Below are 26310 nucleotides of genomic sequence, written 5' to 3'. Positions count from 1 at the left end.
ATTATAACATTGCCTTCACTGCCTTGATGAGAAACATATCAAGAACCAACTGTTCCCAGTCACTGCGGCTCTGCCACTGATACATATTTTTAACTTATCTGTGTCTCTTTTCTCTCTCTCTCTCCTTCTCTCCCTTTTAAACCGTTACCTGAGGACACATGTATTGAGTTTAGAGAGGGAGGAATATATAGAGACAGACAGACAGACAGGCAGACAGAAACAGGGATAGGCTGGGGGACTGGGGGTCAAACCTGCAGGACGTACAGGATGATGCTCCAACCAATTGAGCCACCTGGCTGAGGCTCTTTTTCTTCTCTCATGTCTGTGTTTCCCACTCTTTATGTATGTGTTCCTAATTAAAAAATAATTATTTTTAAACTTTTGCTAGGCTCCCTCGAGTCCTTTCTGGAAGGTAATGAAGAATAAATGCAACATTATTCTCAGCATCTCATCTTCCCCTCTCTCCTGTTTCTCCACTTCCACCATCATCTTCCTCCTCCTCTTTACCTCTGTGCCTCAGCAAAACCAGAGGTTTACTGTTTGCCATGGGTCCCGATGGTTAGCCTCTCATTGACTATTGGCCGCTCACCCGAGCCAGCAGCCGAGAAGCCAGTAGTGGAACCCCCAAACCCTCGGGACCCTGGTGCTTGTTCAGAGTGACACACATACACTTCTACCACTTGACTTTCACAAAAGAGCAGTTTCTTCATTAAAAGTAATCAAGATAACGTACCATAAGATAGGTGCCATCTCAACATGCTAATTTGTAACTAGGAGACAATAGTGAGGAATCTTGAACTCTCGTAGTATCAGCTGCTACTGTTGTTATTATTTATAATAGTCGAGTTGGGACTACGTGTCAATCCCTGTGGTTCCCGTTCCTGTCTCAGCGGTTCCAGAGCAGCCACCTGGCTTGCTGCCACACACACACTTGTGCCTGCAGTTCTTGCTTTCCTGGTCGTTAGAATCAACGGGCACCTACCCCTTGCTGCTTCAGGCGTGAAAGGGGAAGTGTGGGGAGGGGTCTAAAGAGGTCCTTGTTTTTTCTCAAAACAAAAAAAAAAGACATGGATTGCTTAATGAAGATGTTTGTCTTCTGCTTTCTCTTTTTTTTTTCCCCTCCTAATTTACTGTGGAATGAGATGTTCCAACCACCTTTCGCAGGGTCCTGGATCTCATCTTACAGAGGAGCAGACTGAGTCTCGGGGAGGTGGATGATCTGCTCGTGGGCATCTGCCCCAGGACAGAGTGGAGATCCTAACCCGGGAATATTCAACTCCCACACACGCAGACATCCTGCCTTCACTGTTACACTACTGTGCTCCTGCTACTTTAAAACGAAATACGGTCAAGTTCAGTTCATGCAGCATCTTATGCGTTTCCTATGCTAGCCTATCAAATTCATGAAAGGTACAGATGAGTTTGGTCTAACTGCGATCAGAATTCCACACCTGTCTATAAAGGTGGGCAACAGTAGTAGGTTTACAGTTGTGACTATGTGAAACACAGTTTATTCAGCTATTGTAGTTGTCATAACCTGCGTGTGTTTTTCTGCGTGAATAACTCGTGCTCACGCCTGTCCTGAGAAGAACAAGAACTATTCTGTCTCTTAAAACAGATGACATTTAACATTTCCATTGTTATTAATGTGGCCTTTTCATCCTTTACCCTTTATCTTTGGTCAAGCATGTTCACACGTATGTTCACTTCATCCTGACCGTTCCGTGGGACAGGTGGCCGAGCAGGTGCGCGATTCCTTCTGACCTTCTGTGGCCGGCGTGGCTTTCCGGGAATGAGGTCAAGGGGACGCACACGCTTTGGAATGCCGGCTGCAGTTTCTGTGCTCTCTTTGTCAGGTTTCAGGAATACTTTTCTAGTCCAGTGTAATTTTTCATGCACCGTTACTCCTTTTGTGTCCTTTTTGTCACTCTGACGGATTCGGAGTTGCTTCCGTAACCCAGCTCCACAAGCATGCAGCATCTTATGATCACCTGCTCTAGGGAGGTAGTTGGCATCAAATCTTTTTCCTTAGTTCTTGGCCGTTTACAATGAAATAATGAGAAACGTTGCTTCTTCCCAGCTAAGACCATCTCTCTAGTCAGCTGCATACCTTCTTAGAGATATTTCTTTTCTGTATAATTTTTAACACCTTAAATACATACCATTACGGGAGTTCCATCATCGAGCGAGCCACAGGAGTTCTTTGATCATGTAATAATCATCATTTTTTCAGTAGAGATGCTGTATCCATCAGGTGTTTCCTGTTACGTCTCCATGAAGTTTGTACATTTAAAACCTCAAGTCTATTAGTAATTGTGCTAATCTGTAAATGCTTCCTTAAGAGCAGAATCAGTATTTTCCTGCAGTTTTTCTTTTAAGTCTTTGCAGCCAATGGGGATTTCTTTTTTTGAGAGCCAGAGAGCCTGTTTTACCCTATTCATTATTGTATAAAAGTTTGAAATAACAATGGGTAAAAATAATAAAGACTTAGCCACATTATTTCAGTTGCTCTGAATTCCTGTTGGGAGGTGGTGGTGATGTTTCTAATTGCTGTGTAGAGACAGCTGACTGATAGATGTAGTGATTGACATTGGAGACCCTACCCTTCTTCGTAACTTCAGAAGTAAGGACTCCATCGGAGTGAAATTCAACCCCATGCCTGTGTGTTAGGATCGGTACTGGGATGCTGGTGTCTCATGGGTAGTGCAGACAGGCTGGGGAGTCCGCAGAGCTTCATTATGGGCACTTCCCAATTCTCTGTCCGTTGATGCTGCTCATTTCTTGGGTTTGGGGGAAATGCCCTTTGCCAGTGTGTGAGTCCGCTAAAATAAAGTGTTTAAATTACATTTCATTGCTCTTCATCATACATTCCTCTGCTTATTTCCTTTGTTGCACTTATAATGTAAATACATCGCTTTTTAAAAATGCATTTGTTTCGTATTTTCCTCACTAGATCGTAAGCTCCAAAATAGAGCTTGCACGTTTTTTTTCCACTGTTCAGGACACTGTCTGTCTCACCTGGGCCCTCGGTAAATATTTAGTCAGTGAGTGAGTGAATGTTGTATACCATCGGCTTTCCTACCAGGGTTATACTAAGAGTGAGGGTATAAATATAAGTAGGGCATTGAGTTGCCCCAGCCCACAAGGTGTTTACATTGAAAGTAAGGAAAGAATTGTGATATACTTTGTAAAGGGCAGTGCAAAGGCAGTAAACTGATTTTTTAATTGGATGAGGTGGTGGTGGGGTGAGGAGGAAGAGGCAGTTTTGCTGGACGCATTGGTCCAGTTTAAATACGAACACAGAATTTAAAAATGCCCCCTTCCTAACACTTCTAGAGCCTGCAATTTTCAAAGAGGGCCTACACTGTGATTCAAGTGGTTAAAAAAAAAAAACCAGAGCAATAAAATTACAAGGCGTGCTCACATTTTTTGAGTGCTTGCCACATGCCAGGCATGGTTTCAGGAGCCTTATGTGTGCTAATGGAACTTAATCTGCACAATATTCAGAACAGACAGGAGTGTTACTATCCACATTATACAAATAAAGGCAGGTACCAGAGGTTAATTGGCCAGCGCAGCTGGGAATCAGGGTTTGAAGTCCTGTTCTTCACCCTGGTTGTTACAATAGTTATTTCACCCCGTGGTTCCAGGGTTGGTATCTGGTGCGGATTCCACAGGCCTGTCTTTGTGAAGGACTCTGGGTGGGATAGACTGAATTTTTTCCAGACCCACCTCAGCCCTCGTAATTATACATCCTGGGAAGGCGAGGGGATGCAGAACAGGTTGGGAAGCCCGCCTGGGATCTTCTGCTGATGATCAAAAGACTTCCGCTCAAACAGCCTTGGCTTCCTGGCTCTGCTCTGGGGCCTCACACCTTTGATGCGCACGTCTTGATTAGAGAACCAGCCAGCTTCAAAATCCTCTGATCCCACCCCTGGAATGCTTTTGTTGTTCTTTCTGCTGTAGATCTCCCTCTCCCCGAACATTTTGCTCAATACCAACCCCCCTTGACACCCGTCGGTCTCATTAGCCCTGCGTGTTTCAGTGCATCTCTCTGACGCAGGGCATACAAGTCAGGTCAACAACAGTCCATGGACTTTTCACTGGCGCTGCTGACAGATGCTTACATCTGTCAGTTATGAGCTGAGCTGATGAAAGGGATTCAGTAAATGAGTTCTTTTCATTAAGTCAGTTTGTCACTTAATAAAACAAGCAATGCCAACGTGAGCACCTCTTTGGATCCATTCATTTCATGGTCCTGGGTCCTAAAGGGGAGCGCAGGTGCATTCGAGGTGGAGGAAGTTGCGTGTGCAAAGACACACAAGGCCCTGCATAGATGGGGAGCTTCCGGAGGTTAGACGCGTGTAGAGTTTTGAGTAGCACCAGTTGATAAAGAACTGGGCGGTGGATATTTCTTAATAATAACACTAAGCTAACACACACAAAGAAGTGTTCCTTGGTGGTTTGCCGCACAAGGAGTTTAGATCTTTGTGTTTAGGGATCATGTGATGTCTTTGCCCCCCTCTCGATTGGAGTGCCGCATCCCAGTCTTTTCACGAATGATTTGGGGGTTACTTAAATACACTGTTTGGCCCTAAAAATTACCAGAAGGCCACAGCCGAATGTGCTGTTCTTGTCCGCAGAGGGTTTCATGGAAGCAAGTACAGTGGCTGTTGGGTTTTCATTGAGTGATCGAGGCTGCGGGCCTGTCTCGGGGTCCCGTGAGGATTTGCACGGTGCAGAACAGCCTGCATTACCTGCTTCTTTTCTCCCCCCTGCCTGCCAGCTCGGGGACGTGATGGTGGACATCGCGAGCAACATCATGCTGGCCGACGAGCGCGTGCTGTGGCTGGCGCAGCGGGAGGCGAAAGCCTGCAGCCGGGTGGTCCAGTGCCTCCAGCGGATCGCGACCCACCGACTAGCCAACGGCGCACATGTTTATTCCACAGTAAGTGCGACGCTATTCTAGAACTCTGAGAAAAGAAGTCCTAGGCTTAAAAAAAAGAAACTAAGGCGACTTGGTGCATATGTGCTACTTAGAATAGTGCCTTGCCTGTGGAGTAGGCACAGATTTAACCATCCTTAAAAACGGAAAGAGATGTTGTGTGGCCCTTAGACATTACAGTGAGTTATGCACCCTCCTGCATGTGAAAGGATGTCCCTTCCTGTCACCTCTCTGGCGTGGTTCAGATGGCGGAGTGACGCCGGCCGTCCTGCGGACGTGGGTGCGGCAGCGGTGGCAACGTGTCCTGCATTTGGCGGACTCCTGAGTTTAGTCTCATTCTTGAGTTTCTTCAAATTGTTGGGCAGGGGCCATCTTTTCGAGATGATTTTCCAGCTTAATTTGCACAGCTGTTCCTCTACTACTATTTTGACTAGTACCTCCTTTCCTTTTCTTTATTTTTATTTTTTAATAGAATTTATTGGGTGACATTGGCTAATACAATTATGTAGGTTTCAGTATGCAAGTCCATATTACATCATCTGTAGATGGTATTTGTGTGTTCACCACCCTAAGTCATGTCTCCTTTTATCACCATTTTTTGCCCCTGGGCCCTCTTCTACCCCCGCCCCACCCCCTTTCTCTCTGGTAATCACCATACTCGTGACTGTGTACACTGTATACTATGTATATGGGATTTTTTTTTTTGGTTTGCTTAATCCCTTTACCTCTTTCATGCAGCCCCCCTACCTCACCTCTGACAGCGCCAGCCTCATCTAAGTGTCTGTTTTTATTTTGTTTCTTAGTTTATTTTGTTCAGTAGATTTCACATATAAGTGAAATCATGTGGTATTTGTCTTTCTCTGACTGGCTTATTTCACTTAGCAGAATGTTCTCCAGGTCCATCTATGATGTTGCAAAGGGTAAGATTTCTTTCGTTGTTATGACTGAGTGGTTATCCATTGTGTAAACGTACCAGGGCTTTTTTATCCACTCACGTTCTGATCGGCACTGGGGTTGCTTCCATATCTTGGCTATTCTAAGCAATGCTGCCACAAACATAGGGGTGCATCATATTCTTTCAAGATAGTTGTTCAGGTTTCTCTGGATATGTTCCCAGAAGTGACATCGCTGGGCCATAGGCAGTTCCATTTTTAATTTTTTGAGGTATCTCTGCACTTTATTCCACAGTGGCTGCACCAGTCTGCAGTCCCACCAACAGTGCACGAGGGTTCCCTTTTCTCCACATCCTCACCGGCACTTGTTGTTTGCTAATTTATTAATGACGGCCATTCTGACAAGTGTGAGGTGACACCTCATTGTGGTTTTAGTGTGCATGCCTCTGGTGATTAGCAACACTGGATATCATTTCATTTGCGTATTGGCCATCTGCGTGTCTATTCAGTGCCTTTGCCAATTTTTAAATTTGATTAGTTTTTTTGGTATTGAATTGTATAAGTTCTTTTTTTTTTAAGATTTTATTTATTTATTTTTAGAGAGGGAAGGGAGGGAGATAGAGAGAGAAACATCAGTGTGCAGTTGCTGGGGATCATGGCCTGCAACCCAGGCATGTACCCTGACTGGGAATCGAATCTGCGACATTTTGGTTCTCAGCCCGCGCTCAATCCACTGAGCTACGCCAGCCAGGGCATATAAGTTCTTTATAAATCTTGAATAGTAACGTCTTATCAGATATATCATTGCAAATATGTTCTCCCACTCAGTCTCTTAAAAATTTCTGAGTTCAGGTCTTTTACATCCTTGATGTTTTTCCTGGGTATTTTTTGGGGGGTGCAATTGTACATGGAATTGTTTTCTTAGTTTCCCTTTCTGGTAGTTCATTATTAGTGTATATAAATGCAACTGACTTCTGTATATTTATTTTGTATACGGCTTCTTTTCTGAATTTATTTATCAATCTTAGTTTTTGGGTGGAATTTTAGGGCTCACTAAATAGAGCATAATGACAGAAGCACCTGTGGAGTGAGTCTGCATAAAATGTTTATCTGTGCAGCTTAACGTGAAGAGTTAACCAGATCATCCTGTGAAAGGAAGAAGTGAACATGCTGTGGGGTGCTGGACCAGGTGCCCCCCGGGGGCATCTCGTGAGCCCCTCTTGCTCTCCCTGCACTGTGACCAGTGACGGGGGTGTGCTGACATCTCTAGCTGAGTTTTTCTGTAGCACCCCTTCATTTTTAGCTCCCAGTTTTCCGCAAAGTGCTCTTCAAATTATTCTTAATTGACTTTGCATTTGTCTGATTCTCCACACTTTACGACCTGTTCTTTTCTTCTTCACTGATGTCTTTCTATTTTGGGGTGTCCTTTTGTTTCCAGCATCTTTTTTTTTTTTTTTTTAATTCTGCCATCGATGGGCCATAGGGTCTTTGTTTCGTAAGAGCCTGAGTTCTCTTTGAATGTGTGTGCTGTGTCTCCTGTTTGAAAATTCTTTGAAAGGGCTTTTCTTTCCATTTGATAAATTCTTCTGTAATTTCTGCTTGGTCAACATTTGCAGTATTCGCCCAACATCGCCCTGGAAGCGTATGTCATCAAGGCCACCGGCTTCTCCGGGATGACGTGCACCGTGTTCCAGAAAGTGGCCGCCTCTGACCGCACAGGCCTTTCCGACTACGGGAGGCGGGATCCGGACGGAAGCCTGGACAAGCAGCTGAGCTTTAAGTGCAACGTGTCAAATACGTTTTCCAGCCTGGCACTGAAGGTACGTGGTGGCCTGTGATCATTTAAGACCTTCTGCAGTTAGACCAGAATACTCAAAATGTGTTGCTCTGCAAAATCACATTAAGATTTCCATGGAACGAGGCATTTTTGCCCTTTGGACTCCGCTCTCGACACAAAAATATCCAAGTTCTATTTTACCATTGCAGTGGTAAGAAGATGAATATATTAATGTTACACATTAAAACATTTTCTTTGACCTTAAACTTCATTTTTATTGCTCCTGATTTTCAAGACGTGGAAGTATTCGGTGCCCTTGGCTTTGTGCCTACTGGACCTAATGGAAAATTGGCCTTGAGACAGGGCAGTTAATCAGGCAGCCTGTATATCAAGAATTTTGGCAAGGAAGTCAAACATGATATGTCTTCAGAAAACGTGTATTTTATTGCAGTGAGCAAAATTAAAAGCATTGTTACTGATTTTTAAAATTTGGGGTTTAGAAATGTTTCATTAGAGTACATTGAAGCAAACAGTGGAGGTATAATCCAGCCCCTAATAGAACCACATTTTCTCCGTTCGCTTGGTGTGGCCGTGGGTCACTGTGTGCTCTGTGGATTTTAATTACTAAGTGGTGTCTTTGTTTCTGTTGTATTTGAAGTATATCACAAACAGGATTATGGTCACTTGGATGGCTGCATAATAATTGATCAACTAGGTGTTAGGTGTTGATGCATTGTGGGACTCAGTAAATATTGAATGAATGAAAAATTAATATATTTTGCAATACATTGCCTGGTGATCTCCAAAGGAAAAGCCAGTTGGCTAAATTTAGAAAGAGCCCATTCCTGTCACCACGCATGACAATCTCAACCAGGTTGGAATGTCTCGTGATCATATATTTACTTGGTTCCATATGCTCAGAGGAAAAGTGTCAGGATGTGTTTGATGATATTCTTCTCTCTGTGAGAGTACTCGAAGCACCCAGCAGTGATGCTGTAGACCTGCTCCTTTCCTCACTACGTTTTTTATTGGTGAAAACATACCCCAAAGGGAGTAGAGACAGCATCACACACAAGCCCTTGAGAGAAAGGTGTGTGTCTTTGAGGAGCACTTAAAATTGATGAATCCTCGATCGGAGGGCATTGTAGTTGGTAGAAAGGAATTTAAAAAATGGCTAGACCCTATACATTTAATCAATCTCACAAAGCTGCCCCTCTGGGTAAGAAAAGTTTCTACTTTCTCAAGTAGAAAGCTTTAAATGAGCACTCACATTTGTCAATCTTGTACGGTTCTACCCTTCTGATTATCCTGTGGCTAGAAGCCAAGGACGCATTATACTAACATTCATGCTTTGTATACGGACGTGATTAAACCGAGCAAAAGAGGAATGTGACACAAAATTAGTTAAAATATTTTAATGTCAACAGCTCAAAATGCTTTAGCACGTTAACAGAAAACTCTGTATTTTAAACTTTATACTGGGATAATTTATATGCTGTGTGTGTGAATGCCTTGAAGACAGCACTTACTACACAACTCGAACATGCAATAACCGATATACTTTCCTTCAGTGGGAGAATATGCTAGCATAGGACGTTACACCCATAAAAACGCAGTCCTTAGCAAACCAGGAGCCTTACTTGGATTGCTTTCTACGTGCTTCTTGCATCCTTCTCTGCTTACTCTCCATCACAGCCTGGTTTGGAGGGACTTCCATCCTGTGTTGACCAAACCATTGTTACCTATTGAGTCTCTGTGTGTCCGGGGCTGTTCCTTAAAAAATTCATCCTTCTCATATAGATTAGCCTGTCTAGGGCTGCTGTTTGGCCAACAAGTACCGATGCAACCAGGCCAGGTGGTAAATTATTGAAATACTTCCTGACTTCTACAAGTAGCTGCTGCCACCGTCTCCTGAGCGCCTCTGCAGCCCTGCTGTGGCCCTTCTGCTGGGGACACTGCCCAGACGTGTTGGGTGCCTGGGGAGGAGAGGGCTCTCGGAGCACCCGCCCCCCCCCCCAGCAGAGGTCATTCTGATGGTCAGTGTGTACATCACTTCAGGGTGTTCATAGTGTCAGCGTTATCTTACATCTACCCAATGTGGAATTGACCTCCTACCTCCCCTGTAAATGCTTCCTGTCTCTCTGCAGGCTGGCTTTCAGGTGGGTCCATCATTTGGCCTTTATCCCTTTGTTCCATGTCTCTTCCCACCTCCTCTTCCTTTTGTCCACTGACAGCAAGTGTCCCTTGCCTTCTCTCCTAGTCCCTGGCCTTTCTCAGGCCAGGCTCCTGTTCATTCATCTGCTAGAATTTCTTCCTCCTCTCCTTCCCTCCCCAGCTCCGTGGTTGTGTGTTAACACCCAGCAGAAATGTCACCTTCAAGGAGTCTCAGCTGATGACATCCTGTCTGTCCTTACCTCTCCCATCCTGTGTCCTGTATTTCTCTACCTCACTCTGCCCCTACCCCTCTGCTCATCTCTCCGCCCTTACACATGGGACCGGGCGGGTTTCCCACCCCCCACACTGGACTGAGGACAGAGCTAGTGCTGAAGTCACTGATGACTCCAGCTCCTGGCCCCAGGCGTCTGGCCAGTTTTTGTCATCTGACTCTGGAAGCTCCAAATAAAATATTTTTCATAACAAATGCTTCCTTCCATCATCGGCACCATAATTCAGATGTATTAACATCACAGTATGTTACCTGTTTCCGATGTATTCCTAGAAGCTTTTAGACGTTTTTTGTGTCTTGAATTTGGCTATGTTGTATCCAGAAAGAACCAGTTCTTTAAACCTGGCTTGACTGTGATTTAGAAATTAGTTTTTCTCTACATATCTCCTATTTCCCTCATGTCAGATATTGAGGGCTTTAGCCCACATGAAGTCCTTTTAATTTTCCAGACCAGTTCTGTACATCCTTTGGCTTTCTGCCCTTTTCCCAGCCCGCGGGACCACCGCTGCCTGGGGACGTCCAGCTGCCCTCCCTGTAGGAGCTCTTCCTCCGAGTTCATCACGGCCTGTTAGTCCCACGGTGCTTCGCTCATCCTCCAGGGTAGTCACAGGCTGATGTGTTGGTGAGCTGAGTTATGGGGGGAGAGGCCACAGGAGAGGGTGACTGAGAGTGGGGCCTCTCTGCAGCAACACGGCCTAGGTTCACATTCTGCTGCCCCAGGGGACTGCTGTGCAGACTTGGGCAAGTCCTTAACCTCTCTGATGTCCGTTCCTCCTCTGTTCCGTAGGAATCATGACGTGGCACTCAGAGGGTTATTAAGAGGATTAAGTGAGGCACATGTATAGGCATTTACAACAGCGCCTGGCCCAGAGTAAGCATGTAATAAGTGTTAGCTCTTTTTATCACTGGTTTTTTTTTTTGTTTTTTTTTTTATCATTGCGGTCTCTCACTTGTTAAATGGTGAATATTTGAGGGCAGGCACATGGCTCATTTCATCAGATGTTTAGTTTCTGCTCAGGGCTGACACAGGAATGAAACATTCAGTGAATGTTGTTGGATAAAAATTAACAGTCATACTTAATTAGTAAAGAAAGTCAGTTAAAAATTAATTCTAAAGGCAAACATAATCCCTGTTAATCTATAGCAGTGAGATAATCAGAAGGTGGTCTGCAGTTCAAAACTAATTGTACATAAGAAAATGATTAGGATGTGTCATTATATCTTTCTGTTTAAACCTGAGTGTGTAGATGGTCAAGAAAACATGGAGAAATTGGTATTTTATTCTTTTAAATCAGGTGGCTCTTTGACTCTACTTTTATTGTCAGAATTCCATTAACTTAAACAAATTAGGATTTTAGGAAAATTTAATTTATTAATTACATGGGGGTAGAACTCCAGGTTGTTTTGTAAGGAATGATGTTAAAATGTAGAGGTATTTGTGTTACCATTACCTACAAGACTTAACATTTTCTTCTTAGCTTAATGTCATTGTAAATAGAGACATGTGCATGAATTGAGCGAACACATTTGTAAGATCTCTGTGATAACATTGATTTCATGTGTGTTTATCCTTTGTCAGTTTTCGGTATTGAGATTAAGACTAGAATTGTAGCAGAAGCCTGTGATGAGGTTCTGGATCACCATATGGGCAGTCAGGGACGTCCTTGTCTGTGTCCCCAGCCCCCAGATGACCGCCCGCCACACGGGGCAGTGACGATAATAAAAATACTCCTCCCCCCCACCCGGTTCCATAGCCTTTGGTTCCTGCCGCGGTGATGATTCCCTTGGTCCTACACACGTTTGTTGGGAGGACCAGGAGCTGTGTTTGGTGGGTGAGGCCCCGAGAGGGAAACCAGACTGGGCAGGGCGTTAGGCAGCCACGAAGTGGTGACGCGGGGACCCCAGTCCCGGTTCCTTGTTTCAAGTCCCCTGTTCCTTTCCTCGTGGGTGGCCTGTGAGCTTCCACGAGTAAATATTAGACACTAAAAACGTGTCCTTCCCAGAGGATTTTCAGAGAACATTTCCTCATTGATTGGCTATCATTCATGCATTTCTGTCTGTTTCCACTGCTGTAATCCATACTCTAAAAACAAATACATGTTTGAATGAAATTATAAACTCTGTGGTTCTTCACTTGAGGCCAAGTGGCAAAAGGCATCCTCATGATGAATGTAAAAAAGTTAAATGAGCTTTTCTCAGGGATTTTTTTTTTAAATGAGATTTTAACCTTTTCCTAATAAATGACCAACGCTTCTTTCAAAAACTTAAATATATCACATTCTTACTGTAAAACTCAAAACATTATTGATACAGCTGAAGTTTGCTTCTCTGGCACCCCTAGGCTACCCTCCCTCTGTCAGTCACGGGAAGTTAACCCGTGTTCTCTGTTGCACTCGGAAGGCTGGTGTGGAAGCAGAGGTACGGAGCAGCCTGCATGCGAGCTCTCATGTCTCCGTGTGCTGTCCGCACACCTGGGTTTTTGTAAACTGTTGTTGTTCTTTAGTTAGTTTTACATGTTTAAACTTGGGAAGCAAAAGTTTTTGGACTTCTGGAAATTGCAGATGTCACTTCCTTTTTCAGCTGTCTTTTAGGAAATATTACTATGATGTGTTAAAACTGTGATTTATTCTAAGTGATACCTTTCGACTCATTTTATATTCAAGAACTTTAAAATACTGAAGTTTTAATAGATACCTAGTATGTGATGCTTTGTCAGGTTTTCCCCCTTTAGTTGGTCTTGTTGGTGTTTTTCCTTTTTTGAATGCCTCACTATACACAAAATAAATTTGTACACTTAATAGAAATTTACTATATTAGCGAATGAGTCTATAATACCCCTTTCCCCCACCAGATTGTATTTGTGAGAATAGTAGAAACCTCTTTATGCATTTTCTTAGGTGAAACATTTCTTTTTTTAAAAAAAATATTTTATTTATTTATTTTTAGAGAGGGAAGGGAGGGAGAAAGAGAGAAAGAGAGAGAGAGAGAGAGAGAGAGAGCAAGAGCGCACCATCAATGTGTGGTTGCTGGGGGCCGTGGCCTGCAACCCAGGCATGTGCCCTGACTGGGAATCGAACCTGCGACAGAAACATTTCTGATATTTTCTTGGCATCTTCAAACTGTAAGCATTCAGATTTCCAGGATGCTTTCATTTACCTGCTGGGATCCAGCATTGTTCTAAGCACAGCAGTCAGAGACTAATTCTAAAAATTATTCACTTGCTTAAGTAGAACCTCTTTTTTCTTAAAGATTTTATGTATTTACTTTTAGAGAGAGGGGAAGGGAGGGAGAAGGAGAGGGAGAGAAACATCAATGTGTTACCCCTCACACACCCCTAACTAGAGACCTGGCCCACAACCGAGGCATGTGCCCTGACTGGGAATCGAACCAGTGACCCTAAGTAGAACCTCTTTTTAAAAAATAAACATGTCACACAGACTCACTGATTTTTATAAGCAATGGTCTACCTTTATCAAATATGACTGCCAGGGAGTATTAGTAACATGAGGAGGGGGCTAGAAAAGGAAGCGAAATTATCGGGTTGGAGGGGCAGTGAGTCACACTGTGATACTGCAAATACTAGTTTTGCTAGAGATATGTGCAGAATGTCGTAAGTCCAGAGGAGGGAGCAACCAATTCTTAAAGCAATATACTGAGGACTGATAAGATTAATCATCCACAAAATAAATAAAAATAAAAAGCCCTATTTAAAAAGGACTTTGTAAAGTCCTTCTGTTGGCTGCAAACAGCCTTTCTTATCCTGACCTGTCCTTTACCTTGCCAGCAGAAGGGTCTTGGCAAACATCAAATCTGCCTCGTTGGAGTTTGCCAGACAGAAGAGTAGTAGAGCATTTCACCCAAGGACACTGGCGTGCGCAGTATCTGCAGTGGCGTAAAAACGAGAGGATGCTCAAAAACGGAGAAATCCGATGTGGTTGGATTAGAGGTTGTAGTAAGGTGGGGGGGTGTTAAAAGCTGAATTTGAGACAGATTTTTATCCAAATAATGTGGTGTACTTTAGGATGTGGGGACAGTATTCTCTAACTGTTCGAGAAACAAGGCGTCATTTAAAATGAAATCACATGATCCCTTCTGTTTCTTAAGATGAAACTCCCCTGGCAGCATGAACATTGGATCGGAGAGAGCGGGGTTGGTTGGTGCCAAAGGGAAGACTGTGATAAATTCTTGAAATAGAGAATTTTGTTTGAGATAGTTAATTATTTGCCTCCTGGGTTTATAGATTTATTTTTTTATTGAACGTTGAATAATTTATAATGTTAAAATTCCTAATAAAGAAGTCTGAAAAACATTCAGTAATCAGCCAGCGTCTTCTGGTGTTCCTGTTTGTTGCTGTTTTTCTAAACATAATGTGTTCCTTAGTCTCAGAGAAACTTATAAAAGAAGAATTTGCTGAATCTACCCTTCTATTATGTTTGCATAATTTCTTCTTTGGCTGTTTGACAGTCTGAATCCATCATAAATCAACTTAAAGTTCCATAAGCCCAAATTAATTATACTCACATTTGTGATATGCTACATTTGTACTTATTTACCAAATTTTATCATCATAAAATCGACATAAAGAGTGATCAGAGATTCCTGATCTGTTTAATGCTATCTGCTTCAGCAATATATGTTATCATGGGTAAATTCACTCTGATTTGAAGTTATCTTTTTATTTACTTCTTTAACTTTGAAACAGAGTTGCATTTCTCTTTATTTTATACTTTGCTTCTCTGCTTTTATGTGGTGTTCAGACATCTCACTGAACTGATAAATTGTTTTAGCTATTAAATTTTATGTACACATTTAAAAAAGTATTCACCATATAATTAGAAAGCATTTGTAGTTGTCTAAAATATTCTTTCCGGTTTCCACATACTCAGACTAATACGGCACCCCATTCTTGTTGTTTTTTACATGTTTTCAGAATACTATAGTAGAAGCGTCCATTCAGCTTCCACCCTCGCTGTTCTCGCCAAAGCAGAAAAGGGAAGTCAGGCCGGCGGACGACTCGCTGTACAAGCTCCAGCTCATCGCCTTCCGCAACGGAAAGCTGTTTCCAGCCACAGGGAACTCCACCAACTTGGCCGATGATGGAAAACGGCGTACGGTGGTCACCCCCGTGATTCTCACCAAAATAGGTTTGCATGTGGCGTGTGTTGTTATCCGTGCTCAGCGGGCCGTGCGTCTTCAGCATTCACCACTGTCCCTTGAACTGCCGACTGTTGCTTTTTTTTCTTGTTTTAATGAGTGACTACTACAGAGGAGAGGGATTGCGCGTTACTGTAGGTTGGCGTTCAGTTGCTCGTGAAGTTGGTTTCAGACACCCTCGTGTCCCCCCTTTTTGTCCAGACGGCGTGAATGTGGACGGCCACCACGTCCCCGTGAATGTGACGCTGCGGCGGATCGCGCACGGGGCCGATGCCGTGGCCGCGCAGTGGGACTTCGACCTGCTGAACGGACAAGGCGGCTGGAAGTCCGACGGGTGCCACATCCTCTACTCGGACGAGAATATCACTACCATCCAGTGCTACTCCCTCAGCAACTACGCGGTGTTAATGGTATGGCCGTTGTCCTCTTCGTTCATAAAGACAGAGCCTTCTCATTTTTCACGTGTGCCTCGTTAAACTCAGACTGAGATGAAAAAAAAACAAACAACCCAACAAACTTTTAACATAGATTGCTTCCTTTAAGTAGGAGGTGATTTTTGTTGTAATTCTGATTGTAGAGAGAAATTGGGTTCTGACCAAGTGAAATACTTGGGATTGAATTTGGAATAGGGATTTTCAGTAAACTTTGTAAGTGAATCCGTTCATCGAGACTTTGACCTTCAGACTGGGGGACATCTTGGGTGTACACAGTCCAGCTCTCAACCCAGGAAGTGACTCATTTGCCCAAAGACAAACAGTGAACAGTGATTTTTCTTTAGTGTCCTTTCACGTTAAGAGTACTGGTGGTAATTTCAGTTTATTCACTGTGAGCAGCATATAGACACAGATGTCTTTTCCATTTTAATGCTAATCAAACAATATTTTCTGTTATTTGTCATTACTAATATTTGGTAAAGTAACCAGTCATTAATGTATAGGGGCAGGTCTTTTCATGAATCAATTATTTCTGTGAATCCAATCCCTGAATTAACAATTGTGAAATCAGCCATGCTAATTTTTATTTCATACTGCAGTTATTATAAGATACTAACATCCTAGAGCATCTGTACACGTACTTAGAGTATAGTGGAAGGAATTCCTAATGAGTCTGAAAGACAGTTCAGAAATGGCTTGAGGCTAGCCTGGGAGTCAGGACGCCTACGTTTCATTTCTGCCTTCAGCTCTGAGTCTGTTATCTAGACCATATTTCACGAAAGCCTTAACTAGTCTTGAAATAGGATACATTTTGCTTTTTGTGATTTATTCTTTTCTTGAAAAAAAATTAAAGAGCCTTTACCACCAGAAATGGTCTTAAAACAAGCATGAATTAGAATAGATTTCCTCAACTTTTGCTTTTCCCTTTGCTCCTCATTTTCATACACCTCCCCTGGCATACCTGACCAGCAGGAAGAGAGAACAACAGGTTGTTTAGCAGGTGAAAGGCTTGTCTATGCAATGGCATCCATTCACGTGTGCTGTGCATCCCAGGGGACAGTGGACGCAGTCATACTGTTTAGGCTCAGCCGTGTTTATAGAAGTCATTTATCAATTTGGGTTTAAAGTTTGTGTTGATAGTTTAGGAATCTCCTCACAAATAGAACATGTTTGACTTCTGTTAAGTGTGAGTCTGGTTTCTGAACGTTCACATTTTATTAATTTGTAGTAACCTTTCTGATTGAAGCATGAAGCATTAATGAAAACATGAAGCATTTTCTCTTTCAGTTTAAAGGTATTTTCTCATTCAGGTTTTTGTTACAAAATAACCAGAAACTATGAAGTACTGAAGGAGAAATAATAGAGATACAGCATTGTCTGAAATGTATATAATAGTTGACTAGAAAAAGTTGGGGAAATAATTGAAGCACAAAACACACATAGAAAAGGCATTTTATAAGCTTCACTGGTAATGACATGATACTCTACCGTGTGAAACTTTTGTTTTTATTTAATCGAATACCAGTTTAAAGCATCTATTTTTGAATTTCTTGGCTGTTCTTCTAAACTATTTAAATTAGTATAATCCCTTTCCAGAAGAAATAAGTTACTCTTTTATCTTTCATACTTTAATCTTTTAAAAAATGCAATATACAATTCTTATAAGCTAAAAGATAGTACTAAGATTTTTTTAAAATTTATTTTTAAAGAATATACCTTCTTTTGCTTTTCTTAAATATAACTGTGCCACCTAGAGGCAACAATGTGAAATGTACCTAATATTATTGACAAATGTATAATAAAATTAGTGTGTGGGATTTTTAGAATTGCTAATTAAACATTAAGGGCAGTTAAATGAAGTCATACCTACTCTTAAATAATGTCTAAAATACAAGAAATGTCTTTTAAAAATTTGGAAATCAACATTTTTTTCCTTACCTGACACTATTTTGAGTAATAAATAAAAACCCTGTATCTTAACATATGGTTTTATATGGCAAGTCTTAAATTTCTGTTTGTTTTTTTTTCAGGTGGCTCATAAATCTTTTCCTGATCTGGTTTTAAAGAATTTTGTATTAAAAGTTGAGACAAAAGAATATATTTGTTTGTAAATCTCAAACAGATACCGTAGTTTGGTGCAATAGACAGACTGCTAAGGTGTCTGTGGGAGCCATAGACCAAGTTTAAAGTTACGCTGAAACTGGGTCTGTTTGAATTGGATGATCAGAGGTAGCCAGTTCTGTGGGGAAGAATTCTAGGAGCTGGGCCAGTAAGAAAAAGAAGAAATATAAATAGCAAGAAAGTAATGATTAGGGTCAAACCATTTATGTAGTGCTTAATGCATTAATGGTGATGGTAGTGAAGGTAAGATAATCTCTATATTTTGATTCCCATTTGTTGTTGTATCCACCTTAGAAATATCTAAAACTAGGGAGTGCTCATTTGTCTTTACATCTTGCTAAGGTTGCTTTTAAATATTGTTTATCTAAAACTTGCTGAATGAAAGCAAACTTTGGTTCCCTTTGCTCTTTAATTGAACATGAGTTCCGGTCATGTTTCTGTTAAATAGGTACTCCATTCAGATAGAGCAAACATTTTAATTATTTCCACACAGTGATGTATAGTGAAGACTGAACTCCCACCTCTCTCTCCCGTCACATTCTTTACAAAAGTAGGTAGCCACTAATGCTAGCTTCTTGAATACTGTTGGAGAGAGTTTCAGGTTTAGTGAAACAAAATGAATACATTTCCTTCCATTTTTGCAGGAAGGCGGCATGCTACAAACATTGTTGCAAACTATGCTTTTTTTTTAATGAAACTACGTTTTATGATAATTATGGTTCCATGGAACGATAGATTTTTGATGATGAGACCTGATGGTAGTAGAAACGGCAGGGGCGAATTTTCACTCAGTGCATGTGCTAGGCACTCTTCTGAAGTCTTGATATGCATTAAATTTATATGCATTTAACTTATTAAATTATTTTGTTCACGTAATTACCTCGTGAACTGTAGTAACTGTTATCACCCCCCCCAACCTCGTCTATGGGTGGAGAAACTGAGGCATAGAGAGCTTAAGCAACCTGTCCTAGTTTACAGATTTAGTTAGCGTTGGAGTTGAGATTTGAATGCAAATTTCAGAAATTTGTGTTCTTCATCTCTTTGCTAAATCTCCGTTCTAAAATCTTTTCACATCAGTATGATAGAGCTTCCTCATTTGCTTTCACCTCATTTTATTTTCATAAAAATGTTACTTTATGTCCCTCCCATAATTGATTGACATATTCCTGTATTTTGTTTCCAGTAATTTGCTTATACTGTATTATTTTGCACATTTAATAGGAAATCGCCAAGAGAAATTCTTAAGTGGAATTGGTAGTCACAGGGGATCCACGAACACTTTTTCTTTCCTTTTTTTGTTGTTAAGTTGAGATATTGAACAATGTGCACAGATTATAAATGTATGTCTTGCCGATATTTTTCCATTGAAAACACATTTTGCTGCCATCAGAATCGAGATTCTCACTCTGAGCACTTGGTAGCTCCCCTGGGTTTCTTTTTAGTTAATTCCCATCATCACGTCAAGAGATGTGCACCCTTCCAGTGCCAGTCACAAACAGTGAGTTTGCGTACATCGTTAGAATTGCACAGTATGAACTGTTTTGTGTCTGGGGTCTTTTCCATTACTTAGGTCTGGGAGATGTATCATTTTTGCATGCAGCAGCATTCCTACCTAGTCATCCATTGTATGAAAATACCCAAACTTGAGCCTTCTACTGTGGGTGGACATTTGGGATGTTGCTGGATTCTGGCTCTTAAGAAAATGCTGCTGTTATTCATGTACGTATTTTTTGATGGAATAAAATTGTTGGATTGTAGGCTATCCCTATCTTTAGCTTTAGTAGATAATACCTCACAGTTGACCAAAGTGGCCATAATGGTTTTACGGTCTAACCCATAATGAGAGTTTTAGTTGCTTCACATCCTTCCCAGTGCTTGGTGTTCTAAGTCTTTAATTTTAGTCTTGGGTGCTGGAATTATGATATATCGTTGTGGTTTTGATTTGCCTCCCTCTGGTGACCAATGATGCTGAGCACCTCTTCAGTTTCTTATTTGTCAGTCTGGGTATCCTTTTTCTGTGCCATTCTTGCTCAAGTCTTAACCTTTTTAAAATTATCTTTGGCCCTTTTTTTTCTTTTGACATACAGCTCTGTATGCATTGAAGGTGTATAGCATAATGACTTAACTTACATATATGGTGAAATGATAACCACAATAAGTTTACTGAATATCCATGATCTCTTATGGATTTAAAGAAAGAAAACTCTTTTTCTTGTAATGAGAACTTTTAGGATTTACTTCCATTGACTTCCAAACGTACTGTATGTAGCCATGTCATCATGTTGTGCTTTACATCCCATGTTGGGATTTACTCATTTTATAACTGGAAGTTCGTGCCTTTTGACCACCAGTTCCTCCGCCCTCCCAACCCTCTGCCTTTGGTGTCTTTTTCTATGAGGGTGTTTTGTTCTGTGAAGATTTCACATGTAGGCTTTTGTCTGTTTCAATTTGGTTGTCTACTGTTTACTTATTGACTTACAGGGATTCTTGCTGTGAATTGTGAACAGGAGCTTTTTGTTGGATTGTTGTGTTGCACGTATCTCCTCCCAGTCCGTATCTGTCTTAATCCATTCAGGCTGCTGTAACAGAATTCCACAGACTAGGAAGCTTGTAAACCCCAGAAATTTAGTTCTCAAAGCCCCTGGAGGCTGGAAGTCCAAGATCAAGGTTTCAGTGCCTAATGACAGCCCACTTTTTTCCCTCACATGTTGGAAGGGACTAGGGGGTTCTTTTGGGGTCTCCTGTAAGGGCAACATCCCATTTGGGAGGACTTCCTTCTCATGACCCAGTCCCCTCCCAGAGGCCCCACCCCCTAATACATCACATTGGCAAATAGATTTTAATACATATGAAATGGGAGGGGCACAGACATTTAGCCTATAGAAATTCCTTTATCCTTTTTCTCTAATTTTTTTGCATGGGCAGAGTTTCTTCATTTTCCTGAAGTTTTCTTTTTTAATAGTGAGTGCTTTTTATCTTCTGTTTGAGCGTTTTATCTTTCACATTCAGACCCCTGAGTGGGCTGGAAGTGACTTGGTGTACGGTGGGATGTCGGGGGAGCGCAGTGTTTAATCTTTGTGTCTTAGGGGGACTGTGAAAAGCAACATAGACGTCAGGGTCTTTTTCGTATTTCTGATTTCAGATCTATTTTTCCATTTTAATTTATTGGTAAGCTCTTTTTGTAATTCTTTATGTTCTGATGGAGAGTACCTTTATATATATATATATATATATATATATATATATATATATATATATATATAGTTTGTTTGTTTGTTTGTTTGTTTTTACTTTCTTCAGATCCTGGCAAGATTAGAGAGAATTTACTGATTTATAATTATCCTTGTTATTGATGGGATGCTAATGAATTCTTTAAAACTGCCAGTGATTTTATATGTAGTAATTCTCAGGCCGGAAATAACTTGAAAAGGTGTGAACCTTTGTCAAGGAATCACATATTGTCAGTTCGTCTTTCCCTTACTGGGGCCCTCAATAATAATCATCCCTGTGATTTTTAACACATTTTCAAGTGTTCTGATACTGCGCAGGGTTTCTGGACAGCTTGGCTTCTCAGTGCCTACCTAGCTCCGTGATCTGCCCAGACTTCACCATGTAGAAGAGTAACTGGGTCACCATTTAGTTAGTGCCGGACTGTGTAGACACTGGCGGCAGAGGCTTTCTGCCTTAACACCGTTTGTCTGTGAATGAGTCTTACTTTCTCTTCTTGTGGGCATCTCCTAGTGGGCATTTTTGGACGGTGCATCTAGTAATGTTCTGGTTAATAGGATCACGAAACCTCTGTCTGTTTACTAGTACAATTAAAAATGATTTTGATTCAGATTTCTGCTTCATCTCTTTTGTTTGGATCTTTAACATCTTTCCTATCCTCATTTTCTCAACTGCCTTAAATAGTCTTATATTCGCAAGAATTCGTGGCCCTCAAGATAGGTGTTTCGTATCTTATTTGTTCTCCCTGAACCCGGGGGGGGGGGCTGTAAATGCTGGCAGACATTTGACCCACAGGCTCAATTTAGCCACTGCTGGTTTGTTTGTTTTATTTAGTGCTGGAAAGCTAAGAGTGATTTGAAAATTGTTTAATGGTTCGTGGTTAATAAGTACCTACATAATAGCCTCGGTTTGCTTGTTGGCACGCGGAGCCTGAAACATTTACTCTCTGGCAGGGGTTCTCTTGCACTTGGGCAGGTCAGCGTGTTGTGACAGCCCGGACTGGCCCTGGGGAAGCGGGGCCCTCTGTGACCACGGACGTGTCCTATAGTGCTTTTCTCCAGTCGTGACTTTGAATTAGGAGTCACTGGCCTCTGTTTCAAAACCCGCTTTCTTTCCCATACGACGTCACATTCCTTTGGCTTTGGAGAAATGCTGATTTCTTTTAAACGTAGACATTACATAGACTATTATAATATATTTTGGGAACTGTATGGGCACTTGGATGTCTTATTAGATAATATCCAGGGACCTCTTGCATTACTCTCTGCCGAGGTCTGTGGAAGGCACACACCCTCCTCTGACCCTTACCCCAAACCTGACAGGTGGGTGTTGTCCCCAGTTGTAACTGTCCCAAAATTATACAACTCGCAAGGAAGTGGCCACCTGTCACTGGGCAGTTCCCAGAGGAATGCAAAGCAGGCAGTGCGTGGAACTGGCCCGGAGGCTGAATCCTAGGTATTGAAAGTTTATTCTGTTATTCACTCTGCACAGGAATAGTCGCTTCTCATAGGAATTGGGGGACAATGTGTCTACTCTTAACTTTCTCTCTTAACTAGTCTCTCACTGGTTCTCATTGTACCAATTTTTTTTTCCATTTTCCCACTAACAGTCTGGACCGTTACCAGAATGCAAATGCATCGAGACCACATACCACAGACTAATCTTGTAGGCATCTCCTCACAAGGGCCAGTTGTTCCAAATTCCTGGTGATAGGCTTCCGTTCGCCCTCTGTCAGCCCTCAAGGGCTGTGACTGCATCCTGCGTTTTCCTGAGGATCCGGTGCTTGGCGTGGCGCCCGGTCACAGTGGGCACTCACTCAGCACTTGTCCAAGGCGTAGCTGCGCTCCAGGTTTGAGACTCGCCGTGGCACGGTGGAGCATGAGTTTTCCATGATGTGCCGTCCATTTCCCACTCACCGTGATGTTTGTCAGGCTCTGGGGGTCTCCATTCATCATTTGGTACAGTGAGGGGCTCATTATGGTGTTCTGGTGTGATCCGTGTAGATCTGTAATCGTGTATTGTGAACTTCTGGTTCTCTCAGGGGATGACATGCCCCTTCTTTCCTGCATCGTCGAGGCCGTCTTCAGTTTTCCTGCCTGTCGTCTGCTCACATCCTGTTTTTCATCCTGCCTTTCTCCTTTCAGGTATTATCTCAAGCTTTTGGAGTCCGTTTGCAAAGATAATTTAGTGGTGGGGTGTGGTGAGTGGACAGCTTCCCCTCCTGCCACCCCAGTTCTCTGCACGGCGGCCGGTCCTGGGTTGGTGGCTTCTCCCCGGCCTGTGCTGGTCCTTTACAAGGAAGGAAGCCTTCAGATGTCTGTTGTTTCCTCTTTTGGAAGTGCTGTCTACACTGTGGGGGGGAGTGGCGCAGAGTTGGCAGCCACCCTCCTCCGGATCTCATCCTTGAGCAGTTCACCTCTTCGTGCCTCAGTTTTTTAGGCTATAAAATGGGGCTAATCCTGTGATTTAGCTCCCGGGGTTACTCTGCAAAGTGCTTGCACAGCGCCCAGATTATGGTACATGCCATGTAAGTGACTTGCTGTTACTGTTCACGCCAACTGATTTTTGAACCTTCTTCCCACAACCATGCTGCCCTTACCGTCCTCAGACATTGTTGCCATCTCATTGCGCCCCTGTCTCCCCCGTGACTTTCAGCTCTTCAAGGATAGGAACCACGTCTTACCATTACGTCCCCAGTGCCTCACAGTGTTGGGTCCATTCATATTTGTTGAACTTGACTGCAGGTGGTTAGTGAGGTCTGGTTAGGCTCTGTTGACCTAGAGATATTGCTGCCTTTTGCTCTATCACCTGGTGAGTGGGATGAAAGGACATGAAGTCTGTAGTTGGCCCTTCTAATCACCCACACGCAGGCTCCTGTTCTCTCTCCATCGGCCTCACGGCATTTGTATGGAGCAGCTGTAGGGTAATAGTAGCATAGTGTAGAATGTAAGTGTGTCTACACACACACCCCCTATACATAAATGTATAGGTATGTGTGTGTATATATGTAAGTAGTTAACACAGTGGAAGTTAGAAAGGCAAAGTAAGGTGTGAGGGAAAAAGCACAACACATTAGTCCTTGAATAAAATGAAGAGTTGTAAGGGCTGGAGTTTTGTTTATCCATGTGTTTTAGTTACTAGAGAAAATCGCAGTAGTTCTGTGTCCAGAAACATGCAGCTACAATGATGCTTTTTTTTTCACCTCCACTCAGGATTTAACAGGGTCCGAACTCTACACCCAGGCCTCCAGCCTCCTGCACCCTGTGGTTTACACCACGGCCATCATTCTTCTCTTGTGCCTCTTGGCGGTCATCGTCAGTTACCTGTACCACCACAGGTAAGCACTAAAGCTTGATACGTGTGGGACTTTGATTTAGAGGAGTTTATTTCACATTTAAATAGGATAACTCCTGAGTTGTATAGCAATGCCATCTTTCCCAAGCAAGAACAGTTACTTTAGAATACAGACAAGCTTTGTTCATTCCGTGAAGTTTGAGGCATAAATAATTAATACATGAGACGGTCAGTTCATCGTTTACAGCACCCAGTCAGCCTTCTGGGTGGGTATCAGGGAGAGGACGTGGGACGTGTGTGGGGGAGGCTGGGAGGTCAGGCGGGGAGCAGCCAGGGGGTGAGGTCACGTGGAGGCTTGTTACCTGGAGAGGCGCCTTCCAGGTCTGGACTGTGATATTATTTCTGGTTTATGACTTTTCCCTGGGTGTGATCTTCTTTATGTTATAGGTGGCATTTTTAAGTAAGTTTGTGGCATTTAAGCATGGGATATGGTTTTTGTTAATTGCAGGCAGAACTACAGAAACTTCTATTTTATGGTAGGAAATAGTGAACTGAGGGAATTCACTGAGCAGAAACTTTATAAGAGGTTTTGCCAGAATGTATTTTCCTAGAATGGGTTGAAGCTGAACCTGTATGGCATTTCTTGACATTTAGTTAAGAAACAAGAGGAGATTTTGATATTACAATATAAGAAAGAAAGAAAGAAAGAAAGACTTCAACATGTTATTAGGAAAGGCCACGAAGAAAGGCACTGGGAAGTAGCAGGTCAGGGAAATAGAGATCAGCACCTCGCAGAAATCTCTGGGAAGCAGACAAGTCATTCATCTGTCATGAGACTTCGTAACTAACAAAAGCTCACATGTTTCTTATTATGGAGAATTGCTTTAGCCTTTAGTGGGGGCAGGAGTTCCATATAATACTTGTCTTTTCCCGTGCGTCAAGTTAAACGTCAAGAATCTGTCTTGAGTTAAATGATTTCTCAAAATGTGCATGTGTCTGTCTGATAGTATTTGTTTTTTTAGATGTGTAAGCATTGAAATTTGGCATTTTGTGCTATTGGAATAGTTGACTTGAAGGCAAGTAGGATAGTGTCTGGCTCCAAATTACTAGCCTGAATGTAAATATTTTCCTTTTTCTTTTAACAGTTTGATTCGGATCAGTCTCAAGGGCTGGCACATGCTTGTGAACTTGTGCTTCCACATTTTCCTGACTTGTGTGGTCTTTGTGGGAGGCATAACCCAAACCAGAAATGCCAGCGTTTGCCAAGCGGTAAGTCCTAGCGAGAAACCGAAATGGAAGAAAGGACTGATATGGGAAAGTAAGTTCATATGTTGCATAAACTACAAAAGGAAAATTGTTTCCTTAAAAGTTTTTTTTTTTTCTTTCAGTTGAACTGAATGTCACTTAAACAGTTTGCCGGTATACTCTAGGTTTTGCATTGTCAATTCATAAGGGAACTTATGACTTACAGAGCTGGTCTCTTTGTCTGCAGGAGTTCAGTGCTACTTGTTATGTCTACTATAATGCTGAGCATTTAATTTAAAAATTTTACCAAATCCTGACTTTGGCTGCAGGGGAAGCAGCATTTTCTGACAGTAGGATTTTAGAAATTGTTTCATTTGTTGATGAAAACAATAAAAAGAAGCTTCGTAGGTGTGGTAAATATGAAGAATTAAAAATAGTAAATTTTTAATTTTAAATGTGTTATTATGTATGTAGCCTTAGTGACTAGTATTCTTGTTGAATAAGCATAAAAATGGAAGCTATTTAACATATGAATAGAAAATATGTAAATTTCATGCCCGTATTTGCATATTGTCTTGATATGCATGATAGTGAGCCACATGGTAATTAAGAGTTCAGACTGCCTAGATTTGGATCTCAGTTCTGTTTACTAACTGTTTTTATGAGCAATTTATTCATTCTTTTTTTAATTGTAAGAAACCTATAACAAGATGCAAATTAACGTCTTAACAGATTTTTCAGTGTACAGTAGTGTATTCGCTGTAACCATAGCA

The 26310-nt window shown here is 42.0% G+C and overlaps 1 protein-coding gene across 2 annotated transcripts in view; it reads left to right on the top strand.

Annotated features, from left to right (window-relative positions):
* The window catches only part of ADGRA3 (adhesion G protein-coupled receptor A3), a 106306-nt gene that overhangs the window by 65245 nt on the left and 14751 nt on the right, over positions 1 to 26310 (top strand). The window contains exons 11-16 of one of the 2 annotated variants that reach the window (XM_045834602.1): positions 4787 to 4948; positions 7455 to 7658; positions 14992 to 15169; positions 15417 to 15625; positions 24211 to 24335; positions 25438 to 25561. In XM_045834602.1, the coding sequence (XP_045690558.1) occupies positions 4787 to 4948; positions 7455 to 7658; positions 14992 to 15169; positions 15417 to 15625; positions 24211 to 24335; positions 25438 to 25561 (1002 nt within the window). Of the gene's footprint in view, positions 1 to 4786; positions 4949 to 7454; positions 7659 to 14991; positions 15206 to 15416; positions 15626 to 24210; positions 24336 to 25437; positions 25562 to 26310 lie in introns of both variants that reach the window. The other variant, XM_045834601.1, reaches the window with a different exon arrangement.

Source organism: Phyllostomus hastatus, unplaced genomic scaffold (assembly GCF_019186645.2).
Source record: "Phyllostomus hastatus isolate PE091 unplaced genomic scaffold, TTU_PhHast_1.1 phas_contig_196, whole genome shotgun sequence".
Classification (NCBI taxonomy): Eukaryota; Metazoa; Chordata; class Mammalia; order Chiroptera; family Phyllostomidae; genus Phyllostomus; species Phyllostomus hastatus.
Note: the sequence above shows the minus strand (reverse complement) of the source record. Positions and strands in the feature narration are given on the sequence as shown.